The sequence below is a fragment of the Plectropomus leopardus genome, chromosome 16 (assembly GCF_026936395.1).
Source record: "Plectropomus leopardus strain MGB_pleo_1.0 chromosome 16, ASM2693639v1, whole genome shotgun sequence".
Classification (NCBI taxonomy): domain Eukaryota; kingdom Metazoa; phylum Chordata; class Actinopteri; order Perciformes; family Serranidae; genus Plectropomus; species Plectropomus leopardus.
Genome location: NC_142191.1, coordinates 28,020,101 through 28,046,649, shown reverse-complemented (window position 1 = coordinate 28,046,649; position 26,549 = coordinate 28,020,101). Strand labels below are relative to the sequence as shown.

The 26,549-nt window shown below is 39.0% G+C and overlaps 1 protein-coding gene and 2 long non-coding RNA genes across 9 annotated transcripts; 2 read left to right on the top strand and 1 right to left on the bottom strand.

The window, feature by feature from the left end:
• Window positions 1-857: 857 nt before the first annotated feature.
• On the top strand, window positions 858-10,091 carry katna1 (katanin p60 (ATPase containing) subunit A 1). Of its 2 annotated transcripts, none has more exons than XM_088089633.1 (11): window positions 858-1,075; window positions 2,261-2,426; window positions 2,515-2,654; window positions 3,551-3,734; window positions 3,944-4,059; window positions 4,177-4,282; window positions 4,369-4,527; window positions 5,576-5,702; window positions 6,768-6,902; window positions 8,720-8,846; window positions 9,265-10,091. In XM_088089633.1, the coding sequence occupies exons 2-11, from the start codon at window positions 2,265-2,267 to the stop codon at window positions 9,461-9,463; spliced, it is 1,455 nt and encodes a 484-aa protein (XP_087945759.1). In that variant the 5' UTR covers window positions 858-1,075; window positions 2,261-2,264; the 3' UTR covers window positions 9,464-10,091. The 2 variants fall into 2 exon arrangements, with proteins under 2 accessions (XP_087945759.1, XP_042360034.1); XM_042504100.2 differs by having other exon boundaries at window positions 860-1,075; window positions 3,530-3,734.
• A 1,827-nt stretch (window positions 10,092-11,918) lies between these two features.
• LOC121955900 (uncharacterized) lies at window positions 11,919-15,004 on the bottom strand. Of its 6 annotated transcripts, none has more exons than XR_015779211.1 (5): window positions 14,906-15,002; window positions 14,615-14,718; window positions 12,622-14,422; window positions 12,415-12,519; window positions 11,919-12,257 (listed from the first exon to the last, which is right to left on the bottom strand). It is a non-coding gene; the product is annotated as an uncharacterized LOC121955900 (long non-coding RNA). The 6 variants fall into 6 exon arrangements; XR_015779210.1 differs by having other exon boundaries at window positions 14,823-14,980; XR_015779209.1 differs by having other exon boundaries at window positions 12,622-14,718; window positions 14,906-15,004.
• A 1,685-nt stretch (window positions 15,005-16,689) lies between these two features.
• Window positions 16,690-23,668, top strand: LOC148186934 (uncharacterized). Its single transcript, XR_015779204.1, has 3 exons — window positions 16,690-16,901; window positions 18,617-18,696; window positions 21,295-23,668. It is a non-coding gene; the product is annotated as an uncharacterized LOC148186934 (long non-coding RNA).
• The last annotated feature ends 2,881 nt before the right edge of the window (window positions 23,669-26,549 follow it).

Here is a 26,549-nt window from a genome sequence, read left to right as displayed (position 1 = left end):
GCGTTTGTCTCGTGTGATAATTGCGGTTGTGCAGAAAGCCAAAAACAACTCTTGAGTGTTGAAACTTTTTTGAATAGGTGCCAGATGAGATCATGTGAAAATACCTGGGGGCCTTTAAGTGGTGGCCCTTGTTATTGACTTGATGGGTTTTTTTTGTGTGTGGAATTACAGATGGAGAAGCAACAAGTACCAACTCAGTTTAATATTTGAAAAAGAAAAAAGTTAGTCGAGGCTCATATTGATAGAGCAAGTGCTCAGCTATTGTTAACTAAAAACCTTGGTTGAACTAATAAATGCAAATGCATTAATTTTTAAAAAAATAGCCATTACATTTGGCAAACAGCAAAGTTTAGCTTATTTGGGACTTGAAACTCAAAGTTTAGGACGTGGGACCTGTCAGTCTTGACTGAAAATAACTTGTGACTTGAGTGCAAAGACATGATATGTGAGACTGGTAAAACAATGACTTGGTCCCATCTCTGGGACTTGGACCTTCTGACTTGACATCCCTCAAGCCCAAAGATTAAAAGTATTGCCTTTGTAATTGATTTCCAATCTTGTCTTGTAAGATATTTTTATTTGTTTACTATACTATTGTTGGTTTTTAGACATTGTTTGTACTTTCCTGTGCTGAATATGCATGTTGCCATATTTTACTTTACATTTTCAGAATTTTAAAAAAGGGAACGCGGGCCACTTTTCCAAGGAAAGCGATGGCAGGACCCGCCCTACTCTCCCTCTGATTGGTTAGTCCTCGTTGCCTTCGTTGGTTGGTTGGTTGGTTCGGGCAAGAACACCAAAATAAGCCAATCAGAGGCAGCGGAGGGCAAAGTAAGGCGGGTCGTGCCTTAGCCATCCTAGATAGAGAAAGAAAAAAATAGCAACTCGCATGCGGACCGTGCTGGTGCTCTGTGGCTAACTTCCGTGACATCAACTGGACTAAACGTCCACACGTCGGTGAGCAGAGTTAATAGCCGCAGTCTGCTGTCTTATTTACGGAGCCTCTCTTTGAACTGCCACGGCGGAACTCGTCATAACAGCCACTGGGAGGACTCTGCGTGTGTTCATCCGAAAAGTTGAGTACAAACCTGTAAAACTGTATGAAAGAATGAACAAAACAGTTTTCTAGAAGAATTCAGAGTCGCAGGAATCCACGTAGACTCATATGAAGACGTAGAGTTTTGTACAGATAACAATAGCAGTGTTTTTATACTTTATTTTTGTCTTTACATGGAGGAAACCAGTCACCCGGCTTCAAATTCAAAGTGAAGGATGTCGGTAGTCAACACGTAATGTACCGTATGTAGTAAAGTAAATAGCTGTAAGTTATTTTGCCTGACAGCTACTGTGTATCCCTCCAACGCGAACAGAAAAGCTACTCTTTACATATCCGAAAGGCCAGTATCCTGTTCGTTAGACTTTTGTGTCGCATTTTGCTCCAAACCGTTGAGTTTCATTTGGGCGAGGCTCCGGCTAATTCATGGATTCAAACTGGGAAACAATAGCCACCCGGTTCGTTTATATTTCACTGAATTTGCGTGATGCACTAAAACTGTACGTAGATCTATGTTGCTTGTAAATATTATATCATGGATATGTTAAAGACTGTTTAAATGACACTGTTTTGGTAGATCATTGTTTGCCCGGATGATCTGACAGCAGCACAGTTTGAAAGATGTCCACAATCTGGTTTTATTTATTTATTTATTTACGTTATCATTAACTTTGAAACAATAGATGGTCGCGTTTTCACAAAATTTTTTAAAACTATGGTTGTTAACTCTAGGAGTCGACTGATATTGGTTTCTCAGAGCCGAAACTGATACCAATAATCACAGTAGTAGTTAACGAGACCGATTACCGATATTTGGAACCGATATGCGTTTACAATGAAAATTAAATAATAAAGAAATTTTTAAAAAAATAGTGGATATTGAAAAGTATTTTTAAAAAGCCAGGGAAAAAAGAAAAAGATATGGAAAACACACACACACACACACACACACACACACACACATATATATACACCTTTTTCAGGTAATTTTCTTGTTTTTTTTTGTTTTTTTTACTTTCTTTTATGCTTTAAAAATGATTTTTTGGGTTGTTGTCCTCTTTACTCTAAGCCTTCTTTATGTTTTTGAAAGAAGTCAAGCCAATATGCCCAGGGTTAAAATGGTTAAATGCCAATATTATGCCAGTGTTGGTGGCAAGGTATCTGCAATAACCTTAGTGCATTCCCGTACTGTCTGTGTTCCCACAGCATCATGAGTCTACGAGAGATCAGTGAGAACGTGAAGTTGGCCCGTGAATATGCCTTGCTGGGAAACTACAGCTCGGCCAGTGTTCTCTATCATGGATTACTAGAACAAATCAAGAAGTATGTGTACACCGTGCGGGACACCAGTTTTCAGCAGAGATGGCAGCAGGTAAATATTGAAAACTCATCAGACAAAACGTAACAGTTTGTATAAGAAGAGTGTTTTTGGGCGTTCTTGATGTTTATCTTCTTCTCAGTTGTGGCAAGAAATCAGCGAAGAGAATCGACAAGTTCAGGACATAATGTCGACCCTGGAGAACTTTCAACTGGACACGACGCCTGCAAAACCCAGTAACCATGACGACTGTGAAATAAGGCCTGTGCATGTGGAGCCTAGGTATTGTAGTCAGTTATTGATACACTACTTTAATTTTCAACTTTCTCATTCACTGCTTCAGTACATTGTCTTTGTTGACTGTAATTTGGATACTGTTACAACACAGTAAAACTAGTTCACCATTGCAGTGCACAGATTGGTGATTGGAGCCTCTATGAGCTGTTTTTCTGTGAACAATAGCTCTGATGGAGTCATAAGACTGAGATTAGTAAATTGGAGTCTCCGATGTGAGCCGAGTTTGTTCTTGCTCTGCCCTCTAGAAAGGCGGCCTGTAAACTTCACACTGCCTCTTTGTTTGTTCCTAATTTTTTCTACTTCACTTTGAAGTCGTTGCATGAAAACGCACAATGAGCGTTCTCATATATAATGTAGTGTTTCATAGTAGTCATGGAGTAGGTAAGGCCTCCAGATAGTTAGTAAGAATTAATTAATGATTTATTTGTGTGCATACACACTGTAATGCCATTTTTCTGTTTTTTAAAGGTGTATGTGGTGGTGGTGGTACATGTGTATAACATTGTAGCATATTGCGCACATTTCTGTTACGGACTTCTTCTCCTTGTTTACTGCCGTATACACAGCATGCTGTGTGTGACGTCCTGTTGTTCTTTTGGGCATGCGGGACACATCAGGGCCATGACCAGTTCACACTGGAGTCTGATTTTGGTCACATTTTAAATGATAGTCTGAACAGCTACATTAAAAAAATCTGATCTAGAAAAAATCTGAATTGAGCATTAAGAGTTGCAGTGTGAAAGTAGTGTTAGTGCCTTGGCATGAAGAAAACCATACAATTGTTTTTGGATGATAAAAAGATACATGACTGCTGATGGTTGTTGTTAATAGCTGTATCTCTTTCTTGTCTCTGTTCATAGACACTCTCCTTGTCCTGTCAGGCGACCAGCTAACCCCTATAAAGACAGCAAACCTCCAAACAACAGGCTGAGCGCGGCTGTGAGGGCCCAGCAGAGGCACTCGCCTCGCGGGGCCAACGGGGACAGAAGCAAACCGACCAAGGGCAAAGAAAAGAAGGAGACAAAAGAGGTGAAGGAGGCCGCTGGCAAAGCAAAGGATGACAAGGTGAACAACACAGCACCCTCTCCTTCATGATGTTGCATCATGTGCTGTATATGGAGACAATTATCGTTTAAGAGTATCCACGTGATGCATGTTTACCTGCAGCCATGCCTAACCTGTCATTCCAGTTTTTTGTCTGAAAGACAGCAGACCACATGGGTGACATTCAGGGATGAGCAATAATGTTTTTGTTTTTTTTGTTTGCCTTCCAGAACAAAGTGGATGTCCAGGAAAAAGAAGTGAAAAAGTTTGACGGGACAGGATATGATAAAGACCTCGTGGAAGCTCTGGAGAGAGATATCATATCTCAGAATCCAAATGTTAAATGGTATGCATTTGGTAGTTTCAGTTCATGATAGCTTGAAAGCTCGCAAAGGTTTTTGTGTGTAATTCTGGGTTATGTTTGCTGTCCTTGCAGTCAATCTGTCGCCTAATCTGTTTTTAGGGATAACATTGCAGACTTGGAAGATGCTAAAAAACTCCTTAAAGAAGCGGTCGTGTTGCCGATGTGGATGCCAGCATTTTTCAAAGGCATACGAAGACCATGGAAGGTGCTGATTTGAAGAGATTTTGGTTTTATTTGTTTCATAATTTATATTTATAACAATAATACACAGAAACCTTTTTTTAACTTTAGGGAGTGCTTATGGTGGGACCTCCAGGCACGGGGAAAACACTTTTGGCTAAAGCAGTTGCTACCGAGTGCAGAACCACATTCTTCAACGTCTCCTCATCCACTCTCACCTCCAAGTACAGAGGGGAGTCTGAGAAGCTGGTGCGCCTTCTCTTTGAAATGGTAAGACTAAAGCCTTTGAAAGCTGGATCAACATCAGTTTTCTTGTGCCGCATGTAGACGCCTTTCAAAAGCTATTTCAACCTTTCGAACTTGGGCAATTTGCTTTAATTTCTTGCAAAAACATGGGGAAAAAGGCAATGAGAAAGTTGGCAAGAAATGTCACACAAATTGTAAGAAATTGGTAATAGGTGACAAAAAAATAACCTCGTCATGAAACAAGCTCAAGTTAACAGGTGGCTGGCGAAGAAAGCAAAGTATCCAAATTATTTTAAGGAGTTTGTGGACTAAACCATAGCTGACAGGAGAGTAAAGTCATTGTTGCTAGGTAGCAAATTTGATGTCTTAACCATAACTTACAAGTTTATGTAGGGCTGAGCAATATAAAGATATAATATCATATCGAGATATGAGACTATAAATCGTCTTATATATTGGATATTGTGTTATTGTGATATGGAATAAATGGTGATTTTTCCAGATTTAAAAGGTTGCATTACCGTAAAGTGATGTACTTTTCTCAACTTATGAGACATTTTTTCTTGTTTGAATACTTGCCTTTACCCACTTAGTCATTATATCTGCATTACTAATAAGTGTTGATTAAAAATTGAATGGTGTTAATATTTTTTCAAAGCACCAATCATCATTCCTACAGTATTGTCCTATCAAAGATACAATTTGGTAAAAAAAAAAATAAAATAAAATTTTAAATAACAATAAAAAAAACTACTGTTTGATTTTGTCTCCCAGATCTAGCATTGATGAAGTACTTTTGAGGAGATTTAAAAATATTGAGATATATATCGTGTATCGAGATATAGCCTAAAACAATTGCACTATAATTTTCAGCCCATATCGTCCAGCCCGAAGTTGATGGCATGTGAAGTATATTTTTCCCAGAAACTTTTTGACCAATACACCTTTAAATTGATCATGACTAGTACATAATAAATTGTTCAGACTTAATCCTTATTAGTTTAACTTTTTTGTGATGCTTAATTTCTTAATTTCTATTTGTATATTAATAATGTATTGTGGTTTTTGGCAGGCACGCTTTTACGCTCCCACTACCATCTTCATTGATGAAATTGACTCCATGTGCAGCCGCAGAGGGACTTCGGAGGAACATGAGGCCAGCCGGAGAGTCAAAGCAGAGCTACTGGTGCAGATGGATGGTAGAATGCCTTAGACGTTTTGTACACTGACAACAACACAACTGCAACTATATTTTTGAGATGTTTTTGCTGGCAGTAGCTGTTGCCAGAGGCATTATGTTTTCCGGTTGTCCTAACATACATATAGGTCGTCCCATTCTTTTAAACATTAAATCTCAAAACTGCCCTGAGGGAATTTCGAGAAATTTTGCACAAATGCCATTTGGACTGGACTGAGTAGATTTTGGAGGTTAAAGGTCAACATCACTGTGACATTGTCTGTCTAATTCTTGTGAACAGGATTTCTCAAGAACACCTTTAGGGAATTTAGTCAAATTTTGCAGGAACGTCCACTTGGACTCAAGAATGAACTGATCAGATTTTTGTGGTCAAAGGTCAATGTCACTGTAAGTTTGCTACTGTGTCATGCTCGTGATATTTCAAGAAGGCCTCGAGGGAGCTTTCTTCATATTTGGCACAAACATCCACTTTGACTCATGGGTGAACTGATTAGAATTTGGTGGTCGAAGGGCACAGTGAACTCACAAAACATGTTTTTGGCCATAACTCCAGAGTTCAAACGCTATAATGACGAAATTTAGAGTGAAAGGATAAAGTGATGACATTATAGTTACAAAAGGTCAAAGGCCAACTTCACTGTGACATCATATTATTCTGCAAAAAACATTTTTCTAGATATCATTCAACATCATATCTCAGGAACAGAAGGGGAGACATTTGGTCAGATACTGAATTGGTGAAACTAATCTTGGGTGTCAACCTTGAAACTGTGCTGATGTATAGCTCTTTATCGATATAATGTCACAGACATGATGTAAACTGTAAGTGCAACTTGGCTGGTGTGCAGAGGGGTACAACCAAAAGGTGGTAATTCTTTCTTTTTTTAACAATTTAAAAAGATTGAAACTAGATAATTTGATTTGAATATGATTTTTTGCAGTTTTGCCAACCCCGCAGTATTTTAGATATATTGTATGTAAACTGCAAAAACACACACAGACAAACAAAACAATTGAAGCGTTCATTTTTCTGAGGCTTTTTTCCATTATTGTGACTTTTGTTAAGGTGTCGGTGGAGCATCAGAAAACGATGATCCATCAAAGATGGTGATGGTGCTGGCAGCCACCAACTTCCCATGGGACATCGACGAGGCTCTGAGAAGACGGCTGGAGAAGAGGATCTACATCCCTCTGCCTTCAAGTACAAGTTTTTTTTGTTTTTTTTTTTTGCTGCTTCAGTGCATCTTTACTACATTTATGTGAACTGAGTTTTTACTCTTCAACAACTAGAAAACAGATTAGTTAAAAGGTTTACTGCAACCTTAACAAAGAAGAATTTCAGTGATGTAAAGAAGGCCCTCACATAAAACTAAGACGTCTACGCAGTAAAAAGACGCTTAATTTTGAAATTGGAGCTATATAGGTGCTGTATGAGCAGAGACGAAAAGGGTGCTCTTGCTCAAGAGGTAGAAAACAACTACCAGAATGCAGTGCGCCTGACGTACTGTGGAATGATCCGTATGAAACAATGGCGCCCATCGATCTCGTATTCCAGGTAAATGTTAAAGTAAAACATATTTCTGAAAACTAAAGGCAAGAAATATGCAACTCAGTAACAGTGACTTGGTTTATTTTTGATCACTGGTGCTTAGTTTTACTTATCTCGCCGTTACAGCAAACAGCGGCATTCATGTGCGTTTCTGAAAGCATTTTAGGAGAGAAATAGGCAGTGCATAAGGTTGATCTTGATTTTATTTGATCAGTGCTGCCTAGATTTGATCGTGTTTCGGTTTAAGAGTCGGAGGGGAGGGCGAGTAACTCTCTTGATCAGCTGTTTACTCTTTGAGTCTGTGTTGGCAGCCTGTAGTTCAACCACCACCAGACCCAAAAGTCGGCGAAACACAGCCAAATTATGTCATTTTACTGCACTTTATCTACACATACTACCCATATTATTTTGATTTAAAGCTGGTTGAGAATCAGCCAAGCATCTCTTTAACCACATAATGTCTGCTCATGCTGGATAAAGCTGCTTGGGAGGCCCCCCGGGGTAAAAATGAGCGGTTGAGCCCCGACTGACCCCGCATTCTTTACACTCTGTATCCTGTCACCTTCAAGTACAGCGCACTCAGCCGACACACATGATGCTTCATTATATTTTATTTTGAGCACCAGTAATCCTGTGCTGGAATACCGCCCGGTTCTAGCTTTGCTGTGGATCAGTTTTGGGCAGTTTAATTAAACACAGATTAATTTAATAACATGTGAGCACAACATTAATTAATAAGTCTTAGATTTGATACCTCAGGATTAGATAATATGTATGTATTTTGATGTAACACAGGACCATATGTCCTTATCATTTCAGTCAGTGTTGTACTTCAGTGGTGAATATCCTCAGAAAAAATCACAGTTACTGCTGTTACCAAATAACAGGCAGTGAACTTGGGTTTTTTCAGTTTAGTTTAGATCTTTATTTCAAACATGCCAAATAAAATGGGAGAATTACACAAAATACATGCAAGAAAAACAACAACAGAATGCCAATCACACATATTCAGTAAACAACAGAGGTATTTCATGTCCGAAAAGGAGTCGGAGGAAGTGAAATCTTATTCAAGCCTACCCTGTCTTTTTTTCAATTTTATCAAAAAAACGTAATTTTAAATGTGAGCACACGCTATAGCTGCCCCAATATTCACCATAGACACCTTGATCCAATCAAACAAGAATTAAGACAAAAAAAAGAACAGGTCACTCTAACTTTCAGTTAATATTTGACTTTTTTTTGATGCCACGGTGGAAAACTGTCAACTGTGAAAGTATACAATTTAATGTTTTTATGTTAAAAGATTAATATGACAACAGTGAGCTTTCTTGGTTAGTCGAGAACAGCAGAACAACTTTAGGAAACATTAACAATCATTGCAACATGCAAGTACAACAAAACCATGCCAAAAAAGCCTATATGCAACTTCCTCTAAGCTCCACTCATAGTTGGTTTTTTTTTGTGTGAAGCTAAAGGGCGTGTGGAGCTGCTCAGGATCAACTTAAAGGAGCTCGAGCTCGCTGGCGATGTGGACTTGGACAAGATCGCAGAGCAGCTGGAGGGTTACTCAGGAGCCGACATTACCAACGTGTGCAGGTGAGTCATCGCTGCTGTTTTCCATCCTTCAATCTGTGGCTTGACAATATGGGCTATCAATAATATCGCAATATTTTTAGTAGCTTTTTGGAAAAACAAAGGGTAATTTGCTGCAAGATGGTTAGATACAATTTAAAATTTGTTAGATGGCTTTTATTCTGTAATTCAGAGTCAGAATCATTTGGCAGCAAATCTGAAATGGAGCCACTTACTGAAAAATACAATTCTAATGGCCGATTAAAAAACTTTGAGCCTTTCCTTTAGTTATTGTCGACAGTAAATTCACTTCAGATTGCAAAAGAGCAGAACTAAAGCAAGGGCTTAAATAATTGTTGTAACAATTTTGAATAATTTATGTGAAAGAAAGCTTTTATTGAAATCTCTGCTCAAATGAAACTGCCGCTGCGTCGCGCTGCAGGGATGCCTCTCTGATGGCCATGAGGCGCAGAATCGAGGGCCTCACGCCAGAGGAGATCCGCAACATCTCCCGGGACGAGATGCACATGCCCACCACCATGGAGGACTTTGAGTCAGCTCTGAAGAAAGTGTCCAAATCTGTGTCTGCGGCCGACCTCGAGAAGTATGAAAAGTGGATCGAAGAGTTTGGGTCCTGCTGAAAAACGCAGGTCGCTTGTGGTTGAACGTTTAATCATCGTGAGACTGAGTTTGCGATGAGTTTGAGTGTTGACTGTGTGTGTCAGGTTGTTTCTTGTGTATTTTTTATGAATCATACAGGTGATACTGAAGAGTAGGTTCATCCTGACACTAAACACTTGAAAAATGGCATCTCTGTCTATTGTACATTATGTTAATATGATGCAAAAGTCTTAATCTTAAGAGGTGACTTGAGTCAACTTGACGAGTGAAAGTAGGTATTTCTTGCAAATTATGACATTTGCTTCTCATTGAAATGATGCTGAAATGATCAGGTTCAACATGGAAGACAAATCCAACTGTAACTGTGAGGACAAATCTGTGGACGCAAAGTCTCCCGCAACACACTGACAATAGAGATCATTTCAAGATGTTTTACTGCAACGTCACTTTGTTCCATCGGAATCTGACCGTGATATACTTCGTTAAGTGCCAATCAGATGTTACTCCTGTTCTGTTTTATCTTTTTTATTTAATGCACTTGATATTTTGAATTGTTTGATCCTTTCATATTTGTGGAAATGTAAATTCTTATGAACATAACACTTACAAGATATTTCTATTAAAGTTAACAATGATTATGAATATTTACATTGTCTTGCATGTAAGTTTATTAACTAAATGGTACATCTGCTAGGAGAAAAAACTACTACACTAATACGCCTTTTCCAACAACGTGGAACCGTTTGGAGCATTTTCACCAAAACTACTGATAAACCAGCAGTGTCATTAACCCTTTGAAACCTGGGCAATTTGCTAAATTTCTTTCAAAAGCATGTAAAGACAGCAATGAGCAACTTGAGAAGAAATTAATGGAAATAAGCAAAAAGAAAACCCCAAACAAAACAAGGAAATTACTTGAAAAAAGTGCTTCAGTGTTCCCATGGTCATGGAAAACCTTGAAAAATTGACACTGGGGGATAGAGCATGTCTACATGAAAAGAAACCAATGTAAACAGAAATAGAAACAGAAATTATTATTGGATTTTTAGAGATTTCCAACATTTCCTTGAACATACTATGTTGGATGCTGAAACTATGATTTAATCTTGAAAAACTCTTAGCCAGTGGAGCGAGAAGAAAAAATATTGGGCGACGAAAAAAAAAAGATTTTGAATCCCTGAGAAGTTGTGGAACAGATTTGAAATTGTATCTATGAAAATATGTGGGAAAAAATACTAAAAACTACAATTATTTGTAACATAATTTTAGATATGTAATGACTATTATAATATTATTTTTCCCTTGCGATATTATTCCCCGGCTTAAAAAAGAATTCTCTAAATGTACAAATTTCTTGCAATTTGAGGAACATTTCTCAACAAATTGCTTATTGTCTTTTTACACACAATTATGAATGAATTCAAAGTTTTAAATACTTCAGAATAGCATCTAAAGGTAGCAGAAGAATCCAGGTTTCAAAGGCTTAATAGTTTGTACATGTTTCTTTTTTGTGATACAAATAAATGTCTGTGATAACTGATAACATAGCAAAATTTTGAAAGTAATCAGTGTAATCTGCAATTTTACTTCCACTTTTTAATGTTGTTGCGAATTGTACAACCACCTCTGTTGATGACACATTCTTGAAAAACTGGTGAAAACGCAGCCTGGTTCACTAGAAAGTACCAACATCCCAAGAAAACCAGCTCATAAAGCAGAGCTAATTTAGTGGAAGAGGGTATGACAGAGCTGGATGAAACTGTTTCACCACAAGAGGGAAATGAAGGCTCAGCTGGCTTGATAATCAACCCTGCAGGAAGATTAAAAATATAATCAAAGTGCTTTAGAGTAACATGTCTGCGACTTCAATCATTTGCGGGTCTTTTGATGAACTCAATAGACCTGCAACTTTCTACATGCAACGAGTGGTACAATTCAATCCACCGTCTTAAATGTGCCTATGTATTTCAATATCTTAACAACTGTTGGATGGAGTGGCATGAAGTCTTGTACAGACATGCATGGTTCTTTAGGTTAGGAAGCCTAATAAAATTTGAGCACGTGAGCTCAAAGCACCTCTGTGCCTCCGTACAGCCTCACAGAGCTGCTGGCAGGCTGTAGCCTCTTCATGTTGTTAGTCTTTGTTTGTGCTTTATTCAGTGAAGTTGGCAGACAGGACCCGTGTCAGTTTATGTCCTTGTTTGCCCCACATTCATTTTGCAATCTAATGAGTACCGTATGTACAAAGGACATTTTCCTCCTCCAGGGCATCTATAAAGTCACTGATGGTATGAAAATGTTCCCCTGATTGTGTAATCAGATCTCACCTCATGAGAAGGTTAAATATCCATATCCATGAGGAGATTTGTTCACCTTTTTAATCTATATTTTTCACGACGACATCTACTGTAAAAATCAGACTTCACAAAAGACAAGCAAATGTTGCAAGTAAAGACCACAAGAAATATCCAAAGATTTTAAATGTTATATAATCTTTATTATGTCTTTAGAAGGTGGTGCATTCATTCTGCTGCTTTCCATCACCAAATGTCTTTATCTCTCTGTGTTAATGCATTCAAAGTCAAATCATGTCAGAATAAAGAAGCAAAGCATTTTCATAAAAGACATTAGTCTTTAAAAGTGGTTCACTGCCGAAACAGGTTGTAGGATCAGTTAATGAAAAATTTCGAGGAGGTCATCCATGGTTTTGTTCTGCTTTATGCCTTTCACAGATGGAGGGATTTTGTCCGCCCCTAAAACCCCAGTTACATGACGGACATTCAGATGAATATATTCTGCTTCTCCGACTTTAATCTGCAGGAAAAACAGGATAATCAGACATCGTAAAAATTATATATATTACTTTTGAAGTGTAATAGGTGACAATTTGGTGTGACCTTTAATTTGACATGTATGTTAAAACACACAAGTGAGGCAGTCAAAGTGTTTCAGATATCACAATATTATTTACCTTGATCACCAGGTTTTCTGCTCCACACATACACTGATGCCTGTATTTCACTGCTTTGAATTCTGCAAAGTCCAGACCTGTTTGTTTCACCACTTCACTCTTCACCTGTGTATGAATGGAGTTAAATATGATGTTTAGACTGACTGAAATGCAAACCCGAGAGCTGTGTGTGGAGGTTGTGAAGAAAAAAAGGAGATTGAAGCTCACCTGGTCACAAGTCTCCTGAGTTCCCTCATGGGCGTCCCTTATCTCACCCCATCCCATCAGCTCTTCTTGGTTTTGAATTAGTTGTACAGGAACCTCAGCCATTGTTTCACGGTCCGTCAAAGTTAACTGAGAAGCCAACTGTCTGCCTGTATGCGTCTCAAGACTGTTCATCACATATACATGTATTTATACAGAGTAACCGCCTCTGAATAAACCAGGTGGCTCCCCTGCATGTTGGGTGGAGCTGCATGTGTAACCACAACCCCCATATGATTGTAGTCAGCTTTTTTTCTCTCGTATAATTGCCATTTCAAAGTCTACCTGAGGATTTAATAAAAAATAACGAATGTTTTTGCATCTTACCATTCAGACCTTCATTGTGTCATCCAGATCTAAAATTTAAAGACTAATAAAAAGATGCTCCATTAAAACCCCTTATAGGAGCAAAATGATCAAGTCTGCCGCTGCACCAAGATTCGTCTCTTGTATTTGTTTGCTTTTTTTTTTAATGTTGTTTAGTATTGTTTCATCTATGATGCAAAGCGTCCTCGGGTCTCATAGATGTTATATTGTGATGAAGTTACAGATTTTGAAATTTCTTTCCCCCTTAGCTCACTGGGACAAACAATTGATGCACTGCTTAAATTAAAAATGGCAGCTGTCAGTTTCAAAGATTTCTCCAGAGACAGTTTAGTGGAAAAAGGGTATGAAACTGTTTTCACCACAAGAGGGCAATGAAGTCCTTCAGCTGGGTTGATAGCCAACCTTGCCTATCCCTGCCTACCCTATGGATTAAAATATTTTAGCAACTGACAGTTGGACTGGCATAAAATCTTGTAAAGACATGCATGGTTCCTAAGGTTAGGATTCCTAATCCTGTAGACCCTTCATGCCGTTATTCTTTGTGCTTTATACCGTAAAGTTGTCAGACAGGACTAGTATCAGTTTATGTCCTCGTTTGCTGAACATTTATTTTGCAATCTCATAAGCACTATATGTACAAAAGAAATTTCCTCCTCCAGGGCATTCGCGTAACCTCCACAGGGGACCCAGCGGTCACGTCCCCTCTGATATTGATAGTATGTATTTTTAGGATTATGCATCCTCTATAGTTAGTTTAAAACTCTATGTCTGCCTCAAGTAAATGCCTACCTATATATGACAAAGTCTCAGTGCCTGCAAGTTATGTTTGACCATGGAAACCTGAGATGGGCCAGTGAGGAAACTCACCTTGTCACAAAGTTCCTGAGTTCCCTCATGGGCATCTTCTGTCTCACTCCATCCAAACATGTCCGCTGATGGCATTGTATTTTGCTGACAAATCTCAGCCATTGCCTCATGGTTATTAATAAATACAATGAATGCTGCTACCACAGGTCATAAGTGGTGATTTAGAGGCATTGCTTGTGTGTCTGTGTGAGTCCATATATATATATATATATATATATATATATATGCTTTTTTGTGGCTACTCAACAGGAGGTTTACGATATTTTCCTTTGTATCCTATAATTCAGAGTGTCTCCAGATATGAGGGAACAGGTGTGTCTGCCTCAGGTGCTGCTGCTGCACCCAAAACTGAAACAAGTTGGCAGAATATTTATAGAACTGGCACATCAGGATCACCACACCCAACCAGATATTACCGGCCTTTGTTACCAGTTAACCTCCAAGAAACAAGCAGCCATGAAGAACAGTAATCATTTCAGTTCCAAGGAGAGCGCACTGCACCTCTCTGAATTTATCAGTAAACACGGCCCTTTATACACAGAGATCGAGCTGCAGGACCATCACAAGGTGCCTAAAGCAAAGACAACAACAACTGTAAAAATCAGACTTCACAAAAGAAAAGCAATCGCCGACATTTTGATAAGAAATTGAAATTTAATTACTTGTTTTTCTAAGTTACTGATTACATTACTCCCCCAACACTGTATATTAAAACACACATGTGAGGCAGTCAAGGCGTTTCAAACACCACCATATTAATTACCTTGATCACATGGTTCATCCCTCCACACATGCATTCCTTCCTGCATTTCACTGCTTTGTATTCCTTATAGTCTACGCCTGTTTGTTTCACACTTGGCTCTTCACCTGTGTATGAATAGAATTAAACATGGTGTAAATCCAAGACTGAAACACAAAACAGAGAGTTGTGTGTTGAGGTTGTCATAAAAAAGAGAAGATTGAAGCTCAGCTTTTCACAAGTGTCCTGCGGTCCCCAATCGGCGTCCACTGTCTCTTCCCATCCAAATAGGACTTCTAGTGTTGCATTACTTACTGAGGAATCTTAGCCGTTGTTTCACGGTCCGTCAAAGTTAACTGAGGAGTCAGCTGTCTGCCTGTGTGTGTCTGAAGAATTTTTATCACATACGCATAATGAAAAGTCAGAGTAACCGCCCCCGCATGTTGGGCAGAGCTGCATGTGTAACCACAAACCCTCACATGATTGTAGTCATCTTTCTCTTTTCTTTCTCTTATATTTTCCTCTACAAATTCTGGCTATGGATTTTTTTATTAATCCATGATAAAATGAATCATAATTGACCCTGTAGTTCAAGGTATCCTGTCCACAATTTTACAGATGTGTCTTTTATTATGGTGTTCTATGGGGAAAATGCTTTCTGGGCTACAGGGGATTTTCTTTTTAAAACTGCAATACTAGTAACTAGGCTTACAACTATGATAAATGAAATTTAAATGTTAATGAATAACTGGTCACCACATTTGAGCAGGACAGACATGCTGCCACAAAAGAGGTCAAAGAGGGACTCCGCTTTTTTTTTATACAAAGATCAATCTTTCCACTGGTTAAATCAGCTAATTTTAATTCAGTTATGGCACTAAAAATGTATTGATAGATTCAGAGTGGTGCAGTGCACTCTCCTTGGACCTGAAATGATTACTGTGTGGATTACTGTTCTTCATGACTTCTTGTTTCTTGGAGGTTAACTGGTAACAAAGGCCGGTAACATCTGGCTGGGTGTGGTGATCCTGATGTGGCAGTTTTATAAATATTCTGCCAAGTTCTGTTCAGTTTTGTTTTCTGGCAAGCTGAGAAATATTCAGAGAGGGCACTTATATCTGAAGATCATAATTAGGTCAAGAACCTGGAGCAATGTCAAGAGCAAACATCTAGCTGGCACAAAATCTGGAACAGCTGCAGATGGGGCGGTGTAATCAGAAGATCATAAATCAATAACAATTTTACAAAGACGTTAACTGCTGCTATTTAGCTGGCACAAAAATCTTATAGCAATAATTAGAATTGTTTGTTTATCTTAGTTGGTTCTGTGGGAAAAAAACGTCTTTGTCCAACCTGTTTCCTTCACACTGTCTGCCAGCTGAAACAATACGCCCCAGCCTGCAGGCACATCAGACTCTTCAGGGGAAAAGCAACACTAAGGCAGTTTCAAAAACTCACTTTTCACAATTCAGAGGTCACCTTGCCCCGATGCCAAACATCTTTAGCCCCGAAAAATTCTTACTTTGTGCACTTATTGTCACTAAAGCAAGAACCCTCAACTTGCTCATACATGTTTACAGGACTTTTGGACATTTCTCTTATTTTTTTGACATTTCTTAAATTTTAGGACATAGGATTTAAGAAGTTTATAGGATTTCAGGGAATTTTAAGAATTTAAGGATGTTTCTCATCCTTACTTTATTTTTTTTTTTTAGGACATTTTCAGGATTTAAGGAAAAATCACAATTTTATGACATTTCTGGGATTTTAGGATGTTTATTTGACATTTCTTAGGTTTCTGGACATTTCTGGGATTTTATGACATTTCTTGGATTTTAGAAAGTGTCTCCACTAGCACATTTTCAATAGGCAAGCTCTATTTTGATGCTGTTTTATGCACTCTGGCACCTTCTGTGTGCTAAAAGTACCCCCTCAAAAAATCACTTTATTTTTGATTGTGAATTAGAAAACTGGCTGACACCCACCTGGCACCCTATGGAGGACCAGATTTGGGCCGCGGGTCTTAAGTTGAGCATCATGGCCATAGTGCATAAAAAGGCACAATACTGAGCTTGGTTTTCAAACAGGCAAGACGACGGTCGGCCTTCCGCCCTCAGTGGGCCTACAGCCAGAGTTTTTTTTTTTTTTTTTAACCAGTTCAGCACCATGGGTGGGCTGCAGCAGGTGGAGCTCGTGGGTGAGTGAAATCACTCTGATTGGCCGCTCAGCTCAGCGCACGAGAGGAGAAAGGGAAGTAAACAAACGGCTGAAGTCAGCAGGGAGTCAGACTGACACAAACTTGACATGTAAGGTAAGAAAGTTTTTTTCCTGTGCCACTGAGCTCTTACAGAAACATTTCCTGGTGGTTTGTGTTGGTGTTTGCTGGCGCACAGTAAATACGTTTTGTTCTTTGAATTTTGGGTTGTGTTGTCAATGTGCTAACAGGCTAACTAGCATCAGCTGGCTAACTGGGCGGTGTTGGTCTTGAATGAGTGGGACAGAGGACAGAGGACAGAGGACTGCCGTCTGTCGGTATGGAGGGGAATGTCCTCTCATGTAGCTGCTGAACATACGTGCTTGTCGGCTGTCACTTTTCTGTGTTGTTGTGCAACTTTTTGGCCGACTAAGGGCAACTTGAGGACGACACAGCAGGGGGCTTTGGCGCAGCTAGGTCTCGGATGTGGGCTTTGTGTGCTCCGGGCTTTTAACAGGGTTGCCAACTTTGGGTGCTTGTCTGGAGTGAGATTTTGGTGCTTTGGGTCCATCAGCAGGTAGCCCGCAGTGCTGTAGTGGGGGTCTAGGGGAATCCTCCATTGTTTAGCATTTAATGCACTCTAGCACATTGTTTTTAATTCAAAGTTCACATTCGTATTATTGCAAAATATAAATGTGTTGCTTTCCTCAAAAACTGTTTTTTTGTTTGTTTTTTACTGGCCAGAATAAGCATGACATTATTCTGATGTGAAAAAAAATAGCAGTTCTTAGTGATAAACACTAGTATTAAGTGGAAGCGGAGTACTTTACAACTGCTATTATTACACATTTAACAGCTTTCAACAGTTAAATGTTTATTGGTTAACAGTGGTGAAATGTATAAAAGGCTACATTTAGTACTGTACTTAAGCATATGGGGACCAGATTTCAGAAATGAAACCTGGGGAAATATCCAGTGTGGTGGTCAATATATCATTAAATTATCCAGTGTTACTAAGAAATTAAAGAGGAGGAGATTTACAGTTTCTTTTGCCCATAGTATGTTGCACTGTAATAAACGTGATGGATTATTATTTATTAAACTATCCAGCATTATATCAGAATGAAAAGCTCCATCTTGAACTTCAGGTAAATTTAAGTACAACGGTCCGATGCACCTCCTCCTGGAGGTGTTGTGGGACCAACTAGGTGAAACACTGATGAAAGGAGGTTCCCACCTGATGACCCCAAAGACGTGTTAGTCTTCAGTGCTCTCTGACCTTTATATAAGCCATAACAGCTAATTGGTGACCCTAGGTTCATCATTGAGTGCTTATCCTTTTCTGGAGCACAAGTTTCTTGTGTTTAGTTGAAATAACTGTCCGTGTGACGGGGAGGAGGGGGAGGTTGCAGAGCTTTCATCCCGATCTGTCGGGGTTGGATTTTGTTCCTTTCAGACCTGCCACTCTGGCTCTGCCTCCTCTTTCTTTTCTATCACTGCTCTCTGGCCTTTTATATTTAAGTCATAATTGCTAATTAGTGACCCTAGGTTCTTCATTTCGTACTTATCCTTTTCTGGAGCACAAGTTTCTTGTGTTTTATTTGAAATGTTATTTCTTATGTGACAGCTGCATATTGCATTTAATCTCAGATTTTCTGCATCATTGATAAACTGCAGGTTCCTGTGAGGGTAAAAAAAAAGCTTTGCAATGCATACAGCTATGCTGTAACTGTCCGGATTTCTAAAGACGCATTTATGTGACATTACGGATCAACATGTTGTATCAAGTGTATTAATAATGTGTTTGGCTCATGTGCTGACACTGATTACAGAGTGACGCTCCTCAGAGAAGCTGTGAGTGACGCTCGCCAATTTCAAGCTGAAACTCAGAATATAACCTGCTCCCGACCAGGTAAAGTTTGACACGCAAGTTACCATGGTGATCTAGCCAGGTTAAAAGAGAGCCATCTCTGTAGTACAGGAGCTGTCTGATGCTCTTCATTGTCACTGTGCTCTGCTGCTGATGCTGTCTGTGTCTGTGCATCCTGGTCGGGCTCTGCCTCTGCCTGTTCCTCTGCATCCTTCTCCTCCTCACTGACCCTCTGCTGCTGCTCCCTGGAGTGTGAGTGATGGAAGGCCAAAAGCAGCTGGCTGTTCATTTGTTGAAACGCACAACTGAAGCTCAGATAGAAGCATATCATATACAACTGTCCAGTTGTATCATAAACAACTGTATTTACATAATGAGATTTTTTATAAATAATCATGGGGAATAATGGATATGATGACAATAAAGGCAAATAAAAGAAACGCCAGAACAGTCTGGTGAGGTCAGAAAATTACATCACTTTACTGTAAAGCAGTTGTAATGAATTATATATTGACAGATTGACTGACTGACATATTGAATGAATGTGATTCACCGGAACAGAGCTTTTATTTTGAAGTCAGCTTTTACACGCTCGTAGTAATTCCTATAGTATAACCCAGTCACAAAGCAAGGTGGCCGCTGTCTTTTTAATATAAGTATGAAACACCACTGACAGACAACTCCAGTAACATAAATCACAAGCTACGCCCAAAACAAGTGTGATGTGTGCATCGCTCTTAAGTGTCCTCTCGAAACACCTTGGTTATGTTGTTATGTATTGTTGCATGTTTTTATTATGTGTTGGGGTATTTGCAGCACGTTCTCCAAAGACTGTGCACATGTCCTCAAGATTGATGATGTTGTCTTATTTTGCCTGTGTTTTGGCTATTTGCATGTGTTTAGTTAAGTCGCAGTGCATTCGCCCAGTCAGCCACTGTAGTTTTCAGCAACTGAATTACTCAGTTGACCAAGGTTATTTGTCACCTGGTGATGAATTTGAGTCTTGATGCTGCTGTGCTCATGTTCACAGTAAGCAAAGCGTTTTATGTTTATTTATGGTTACTGCCACAATGTAAATGAAATTGTGATAACGACTGAAGAGCACTCTCTGCTTGGGTCAAGACCTTTGAATCCGCCCACGTTACTGAGTTCCTGTTGGAAGATGAAAACACAGAGCCATGAGTCGACAAGTCTGTCTGATACCTGGCAACGCCACTCCCTTAAAGTTCACAGAAAGATTCCCACAACGTGATGCTTTCAGGTGCGGGCATGTCTTTGAGATTAATATGAAATAAAAGATGCCAAACAAGTAATAGTTGCCTAATCACTATCATTCAATTTTCAAGTTGTTCTCTGGAAGTGTTTGACACCGCAAGAAGGCTTGAAACAGAGTCTGTGGGAAACACTGTCAGATAAAAACCGTTTCACTATTCTTTGTATTGCATGACAGTAACACTGTCATTAATGTCTGCTCACAAACAACACAAAAATACCTAAAAGCTGATATAAGTCAGGATGGCCTGCTTACATGAGAATCAATGTTTTTAGAGGCTGCCAAACAGAAAAACTGCACTGATAAGCTATAAGATTTACGCCGTCAGTATCTTGACGTGCAGTGAGGATTTAGCTAATTTGGCCAGACAAACTGTAGAAGTGAAGCAAAGTCAGCTGTATAGTTCCTGGTTTTGATCTCTGTCAGCTTAAATGATGATCTTACCTGCAGATTCTATAAAATACTCATGAGAGTACGTCACTCCTGACCGTGCAGTGGGATCATTTCTCACAGATAAGCAGGTAAGGAGAAGAAGACACTGAGATATACTGACAGTCCTGAGTTTGTCAGTGTAACTTTTCCTCTCTGGGAGACATAAGGTGCTGAAATAATCCTCTGACATGCTGATATTCTGATGTTTTTAGCTACAAGCATTTTGTGAGCACTTCTGTACTTGGCTGCGTGTTGTGCCGCCGATAATTTTCCTCCTCAGGTGGGCGTGGTTTTCAGGGTGTGACGCGTTGAGTTCTGTACCTGTTGGCCCACCTAACCCTGACCCTAACCCTGACCTTAATGCAGTGTTGCAAACTTGGCGACTTTGTCGCGATATCTAGCGACTTTCCAAACCCCTTTAGCGACTTGATATTCTGATGTTTTTAGCTACAAGCATTTTGTGAGCGCTTCTGTACTTAGTTGCATATTGTGGCGCTGATAGTTTTCCTCCTCAGGTGGGCGAGGTTTTCAGGGTGTGACGTGTTGCTTCACTTTCTGTGGAATCTGTTGTAGCTGCAGGTGGGGGCGTCTGGTTTCAGCTTGCACAAAGAAGTTTTTCCACTGAAGCGATGAAGACAAAATAAATGTCCTTATTGCTGTAGGATTGTGTACCAGCTAAATCTCTGCTGTTGACTCTGACTCAGAGTCTTTATTGGTTCATGATCTTGGGATAACATTGTTTCTCCTGAAGCTGTTTCAGTGCTTTATATTATCAATGTAGGAAATCAGGCGATCCACTCTGAGATAGTATTTAGATTAGTGTAAAATGTGAGGTGTAATACTCACTATTATTAACCTCTTCAAGTACTGAGCTGCCAGTGGACTAGTCTTTACAAACTCGTGCTGTGCTATTAAACAATTTTTTACACCTGCAGAACTTTTCACCAAATATGTCTGGAACAATCTGGAGAGCGTGGCTGAGAGGAGGATCAAGGACAAAACCGGGGCAATCCTGGACAACCCCTCTCGCCCTCTCCATGAAAAACTGTGACAGAAAGGCAGCTCATTCAGCCAGCACATCACCCAGGAGCTGAACTGAGTGCGTCAGGTGCTCCTTTGTGCCCACCGCCATCAGACTGTATAACAGCAGCGGAGGCCACTGATATCCCCCCAATCCACAATCCAAACTCTGTCAAAACAGACTGTGATGCTTACTTTTCACACTGCTTTTAATAACATTACATTGTGCTTCTGCACTTTAATATTTATTTTGACATTTTTCTCGTACTACATCTATCCATCTTCTTAATATGCTACTTATTATAGCATATACGCCTTGTACCATAGTATACCTCAGTCTACTACTGTGCACTATTTCATGATAAAAATTTGAACTGCTACACTGTACTGTCTACACAACTGCTTTTTAAGAAACTGATCCTAAAACCTGTTTCAGCAGTGAAATACTTACAGGCTACTGTCTTATATTAAAATGCTCTGCTTCTTAATTCTGAATGATTTGACTTTGATTTTGAATGCATTAAAGTAGAAATAAAATCATTTTGTTGTTTGGAAGCAGCAAATTGAATTCATTACCTTTTAAAGACAATAAAGACGAGAGCATTAAAAATCTATCGATGTTTCTTGTGGTTCTTATTTGCAACATTTGCTTTTCTTTTGTGAAGTCTGATTTTTAAAGTAGATGTCGTCTTGGCTTTAGAAAATATTTACACATAAAATAATAAAGAAAACTACAGTAAATTTTCAGTTAACACGAATCTAAACACTGAGAGGGATTTTGTTTTGTAACCTTCGTATGTACTGACTTCTCAATACACAACCCAAAAATATTTTCTCATGGTCATTTACTTAACAGATTCCCTGAAGGAGAAAAATGTATTTCATACAAACTTCTTGTTTTAACTTAAAAAAAAAGTTAATGTAGGGGCTGCCTTGATTTTTAAGTTGACTGAATTTGAGAAGACAAGTTAAACTATAATAAAGTTACCGCAACTTGTCTTCTCAAATTCAGTCAACTTAAAATTGTAAGGCAACCCAGACACGACCTTTTTTCATGTAAAAAAATGAAGAGACAGAACACATTGAAGACTCCCCCCTTTCAGGAGGGAAAACAGTTTTTTTCTCGCCACTGACTTTGTATTGCATGACAGTAACACTGTCATTAATGTTTGCTCGCAAACAACACAAAAATACCTAAAAGCTGAAACATGTCAGGATGGCCTGCTTACATGAGAATCAATGTTTTTAGAGGCTGCCAAACAGAAAAACTGCACTGATAAGCTATAAGATTTACACCGTCAGTATCTTGACGTGCAGTGAGGATTTAACTAATTTGGCCAGACAAACTGTAGAAGTTGAAGCTAAGTCAGCTATATCGTGGCTGGTTGTGATCTTTTTTAACTTATACTGTCAGTTTTGTCTGTCAGTATTACTGTCCCTTATCTGGGAGACATAAGGTGCTGAAACAATCCTCTGACATGCTGATATTCTGATGTTTTTAGCTACAAGCATTTTGTGAGCGCTTCTGTACTTAGTTGCATATTGTGGCGCTGATAGTTTTCCTCCTCAGGTGGGCGAGGTTTTCAGGGTGTGACGTGTTGCTTCACTTTCTGTGGAATCTGTTGTAGCTGCAGGTGGGGACATCTTTCACAAAGAAGTTTTTCCACTGAAGCGATGAAGACAAAATAAATGTCCTTATTGCTGTAGGATTGTGTACCAGCTAAATCTCTGCTGTTGACTCTGCCTCAGAGTCTTTATTGGTTCATGATCTTGGAATAACATAACTTTTCACTTACGTGTCTGCCTAATTAGTGAAAATGTGTATGAAATTATACGCAAAACGGTTAATTGATTTCCACAATAAGTTTCTAATCTACCTTAGTGTTGCTTTTCCCCTGTGGAGTCTGATGTACCTGCAGGAGGAGCGTCTGGTTTTAGCTGCCACACAGTGTGAAGAAAATGGGTTAATCAAAGTCGTTTTTCAAAGATTTTGTGCCAGCTAGATGGCTGCTCTTGACATTGCTCCAGGTTCCTGACTGATTTCTGATCTTAAGATTACGCTGTCCCTACGCTGTGAAAAGTTCAGGCTGCAGTCTCAAAGTAAAACACTTCTTTATTCTCAAGTTTAATGCACAACTTTTCAAATACATGAAGGAAACGTTAAAAACATCAACGTATATTACCTGTGGTTCTTTTATGCAGTATTTGCTCATTTTTTGTGAGGTCAGATTTTTATGATCGATGTCCTCTTGGCAGTAAGAAATGATCACAATTAAACTTAAAAAGGTAAATTAAATTGGGATATTTAAATTATTAATTTTGACTGCCTCAGATGTGTGTATTTATATTACATACATGTTTAATTAATTCTGTCGTGTCAAAATCCTGGCAGGACAGTAAACAGTTAAACACATCCCTGATGGTAGAAAATCTTCACTGTTCAGCAACACAAGATTAAGATGAAAATATTTTTCAGATGTTCAACTTTTCTTTGTTTTTGCTGCAGGTTCATGTTGGAGATGTGAACTACATTCATCTGTATGTCATTTTAATGTCGGTTCCCAACTCAAAGGACGTTTCCATCCCACCTCCAACACTGAAAGGTGTCCAGCAGAACAAAACCAAAGACGACCCCCTGGTACCTTTTTAAGAAACTGATCCTAAAACCTGTTTCAGCAGTGAAATACTTACAGGCTGCTGTCTTATATTAAAATGCTCTGTTTCTGTATTATGAGATGATTTGACATTGATTTTGAATGCATTAAAGTAGAGATAAAATCATTTGTTGTTTGGAAGCAGCAAAATGAATTCATTACCTTCTAAAGACACAATAAAGATGAGAGCATTAAAATCTATCGATGTTTCTTGTGGTTCTTATTTGCAACATTTGCTTTTCTTTTGTGAAGTCTGATTATTACAGACAATGTCCTCATGGCTTTAGAAAATAGTTACATATAAAGTAATACAGATTCATACTGTAAATGGTTAATGATTGTGTTGACAAAGCAAATCTAGTGACTTGTATTGACAAAGCTTCAGCAAGAATCATCTAACACATCCCACTCCATGGTTCACATTACAACCAAGCTCACGAGAGCCACTCACGCAGCACTCATGCGGCCAGTCTGACCAGCAGCACTGCAGTCCCAGCCTGCAGCGGACTCTGAGGCCGCTCTGATAGCTGCCGGCCCTGCAGTTGAATCACGTGTGTGCAGCTTACTACCGGTCACAGATGATGATTCTGTATGGTTACAGCAGAGACGTTACGTTTTTGTCGAAATATTCACTCTTTTTTACTTTCACACCCCAAAATCCCTCACACAGTTCTCTCTGTCTCAGTCAGTCTCACTCACACACTCAGTTTCAGTCAGTTTCTTGTCCCTCTCCTCCTCTGGCCAAATATAAGCTACAAGACCACGTTTTTGTTTTGCTCTGCATTCATTAGGTCACTAGAAAATGAAAAAAACTAACATTATAGTTATATGGCAACAAAACAAGCTTGTAAATACATAAATAGTTAGTTGGTAAACTACCTGGTCAGCCTTTTCTGTTAGTTTTGCCTCTTTAAGAATTTCATATTATGCAAATTAGTTGATGACATCATCTAGCGACTTTTGGGAGAGCCAATAGTGACTTCCCTTACTGCCTGAATGTTGCTTCACTTTCTGTGGAATCTGATGTAGGTGGGGAAGTGTTTCCACTGAAGAGATGAAGACAAACAAAACACATTTCCTTATTGCTGTAGGATTGTGTACCAGCTAAATCTCTGCTGTTGACTCTGACTCAGAGTCTTTATTGGTTCATGATCTTGGGATAACATTGTTTCTCCTGAAGCTGTTTCAGTGCTTTATATTATAAATGTAGGAAATCAGGCGATCCACTCTGAGATAGTATTTAGATTAGTGTAAAATGTGAGGTGTAATACTCACTATTATTAACCTCTTCAAGTACTGAGCTGCCAGTGGACTAGTCTTTACAAACTCGTGCTGTGCTGTTAAACAATTTTTTACACCTGCAGAACTTTTCACCAAATATGTCTGGAACAATCTGGAGAGCGTGGCTGAGAGGCGGATCAAGGACAAAACCGGGGCAATCCTGGACAACCCCTCTCGCCCTCTCCATGAAAAACTGTGACAGACGGGCAGCTCATTCAGCCAGCACATCACCCAGGAGCTGAACTGAGTGCGTCAGGCGCTCCTTTGTGCCCACCGCCATCAGACTGTATAACAGCAGCGGAGGCCACATGCTGTCACTGCACTGATATCCCCCCAATCCACAATCCAGACTGTCAAAACAGACTGTGATGCTTACTTTCCACACTGCTTTTAATAACATTACATGGTGTTTCTGCACTTTAATATTTATTTTGACATTTTTCTCGTACTACATCTATCCATCTTCTTAATATGCTACTTATTATAGCATATACGCCTTGTACCATAGTATACCTCAGTCTACTACTGTGCACTATTTCATGATAAAAATTTGAACTGCTACACTGTACTGTCTACACAAATGCTTTTTAAGAAACTGATCCTAAAACCTGTTTCAGCAGTGAAATACTTACAGGCTGCTGTCTTATATTAAAATGCTCTGCTTCTTAATTCTGAATGATTTGACTTTGATTTTGAATGCATTAAAGTAGAAATAAAATCATTTTGTTGTTTGGAAGCAGCAAATTGAATTCATTACCTTTTAAAGACAATAAAGATGAGAGCATTAAAAATCTATCGATGTTTCTTGTGGTTCTTATTTGCAACATTTGCTTTTCTTTTGTGAAGTCTGATTATTACAGACAATGTCCTCATGGCTTTAGAAAATAGTTACATATAAAGTTATACGGATTAATACTGTAAATCTCTTTAGTTTACACAAATCTAAACACTTAGAGGGTTTTTTTTAACCTTCGTAAGTACTGACTTCTCAATACACAACCCAAAAAATTGTTTCTAACAGTTAGTTAATGGATGCCATGAAGAAGAAAAAAAAATGTTTTCACAGGCTGCCAAACAGAGAAACTGAACTGTGAAGCAATAAGATGTTCACTGTCAGTATCTTGACGTGCAGCGAGGATTTAGCTAATTTGGCTAGACAAACTGTGGAAGTGAAGCAAAGTGGTCTTCTCAGGTGGGCGTGGTTTTCAGGGTGTGATGCGTTGAGTTCTGTACCT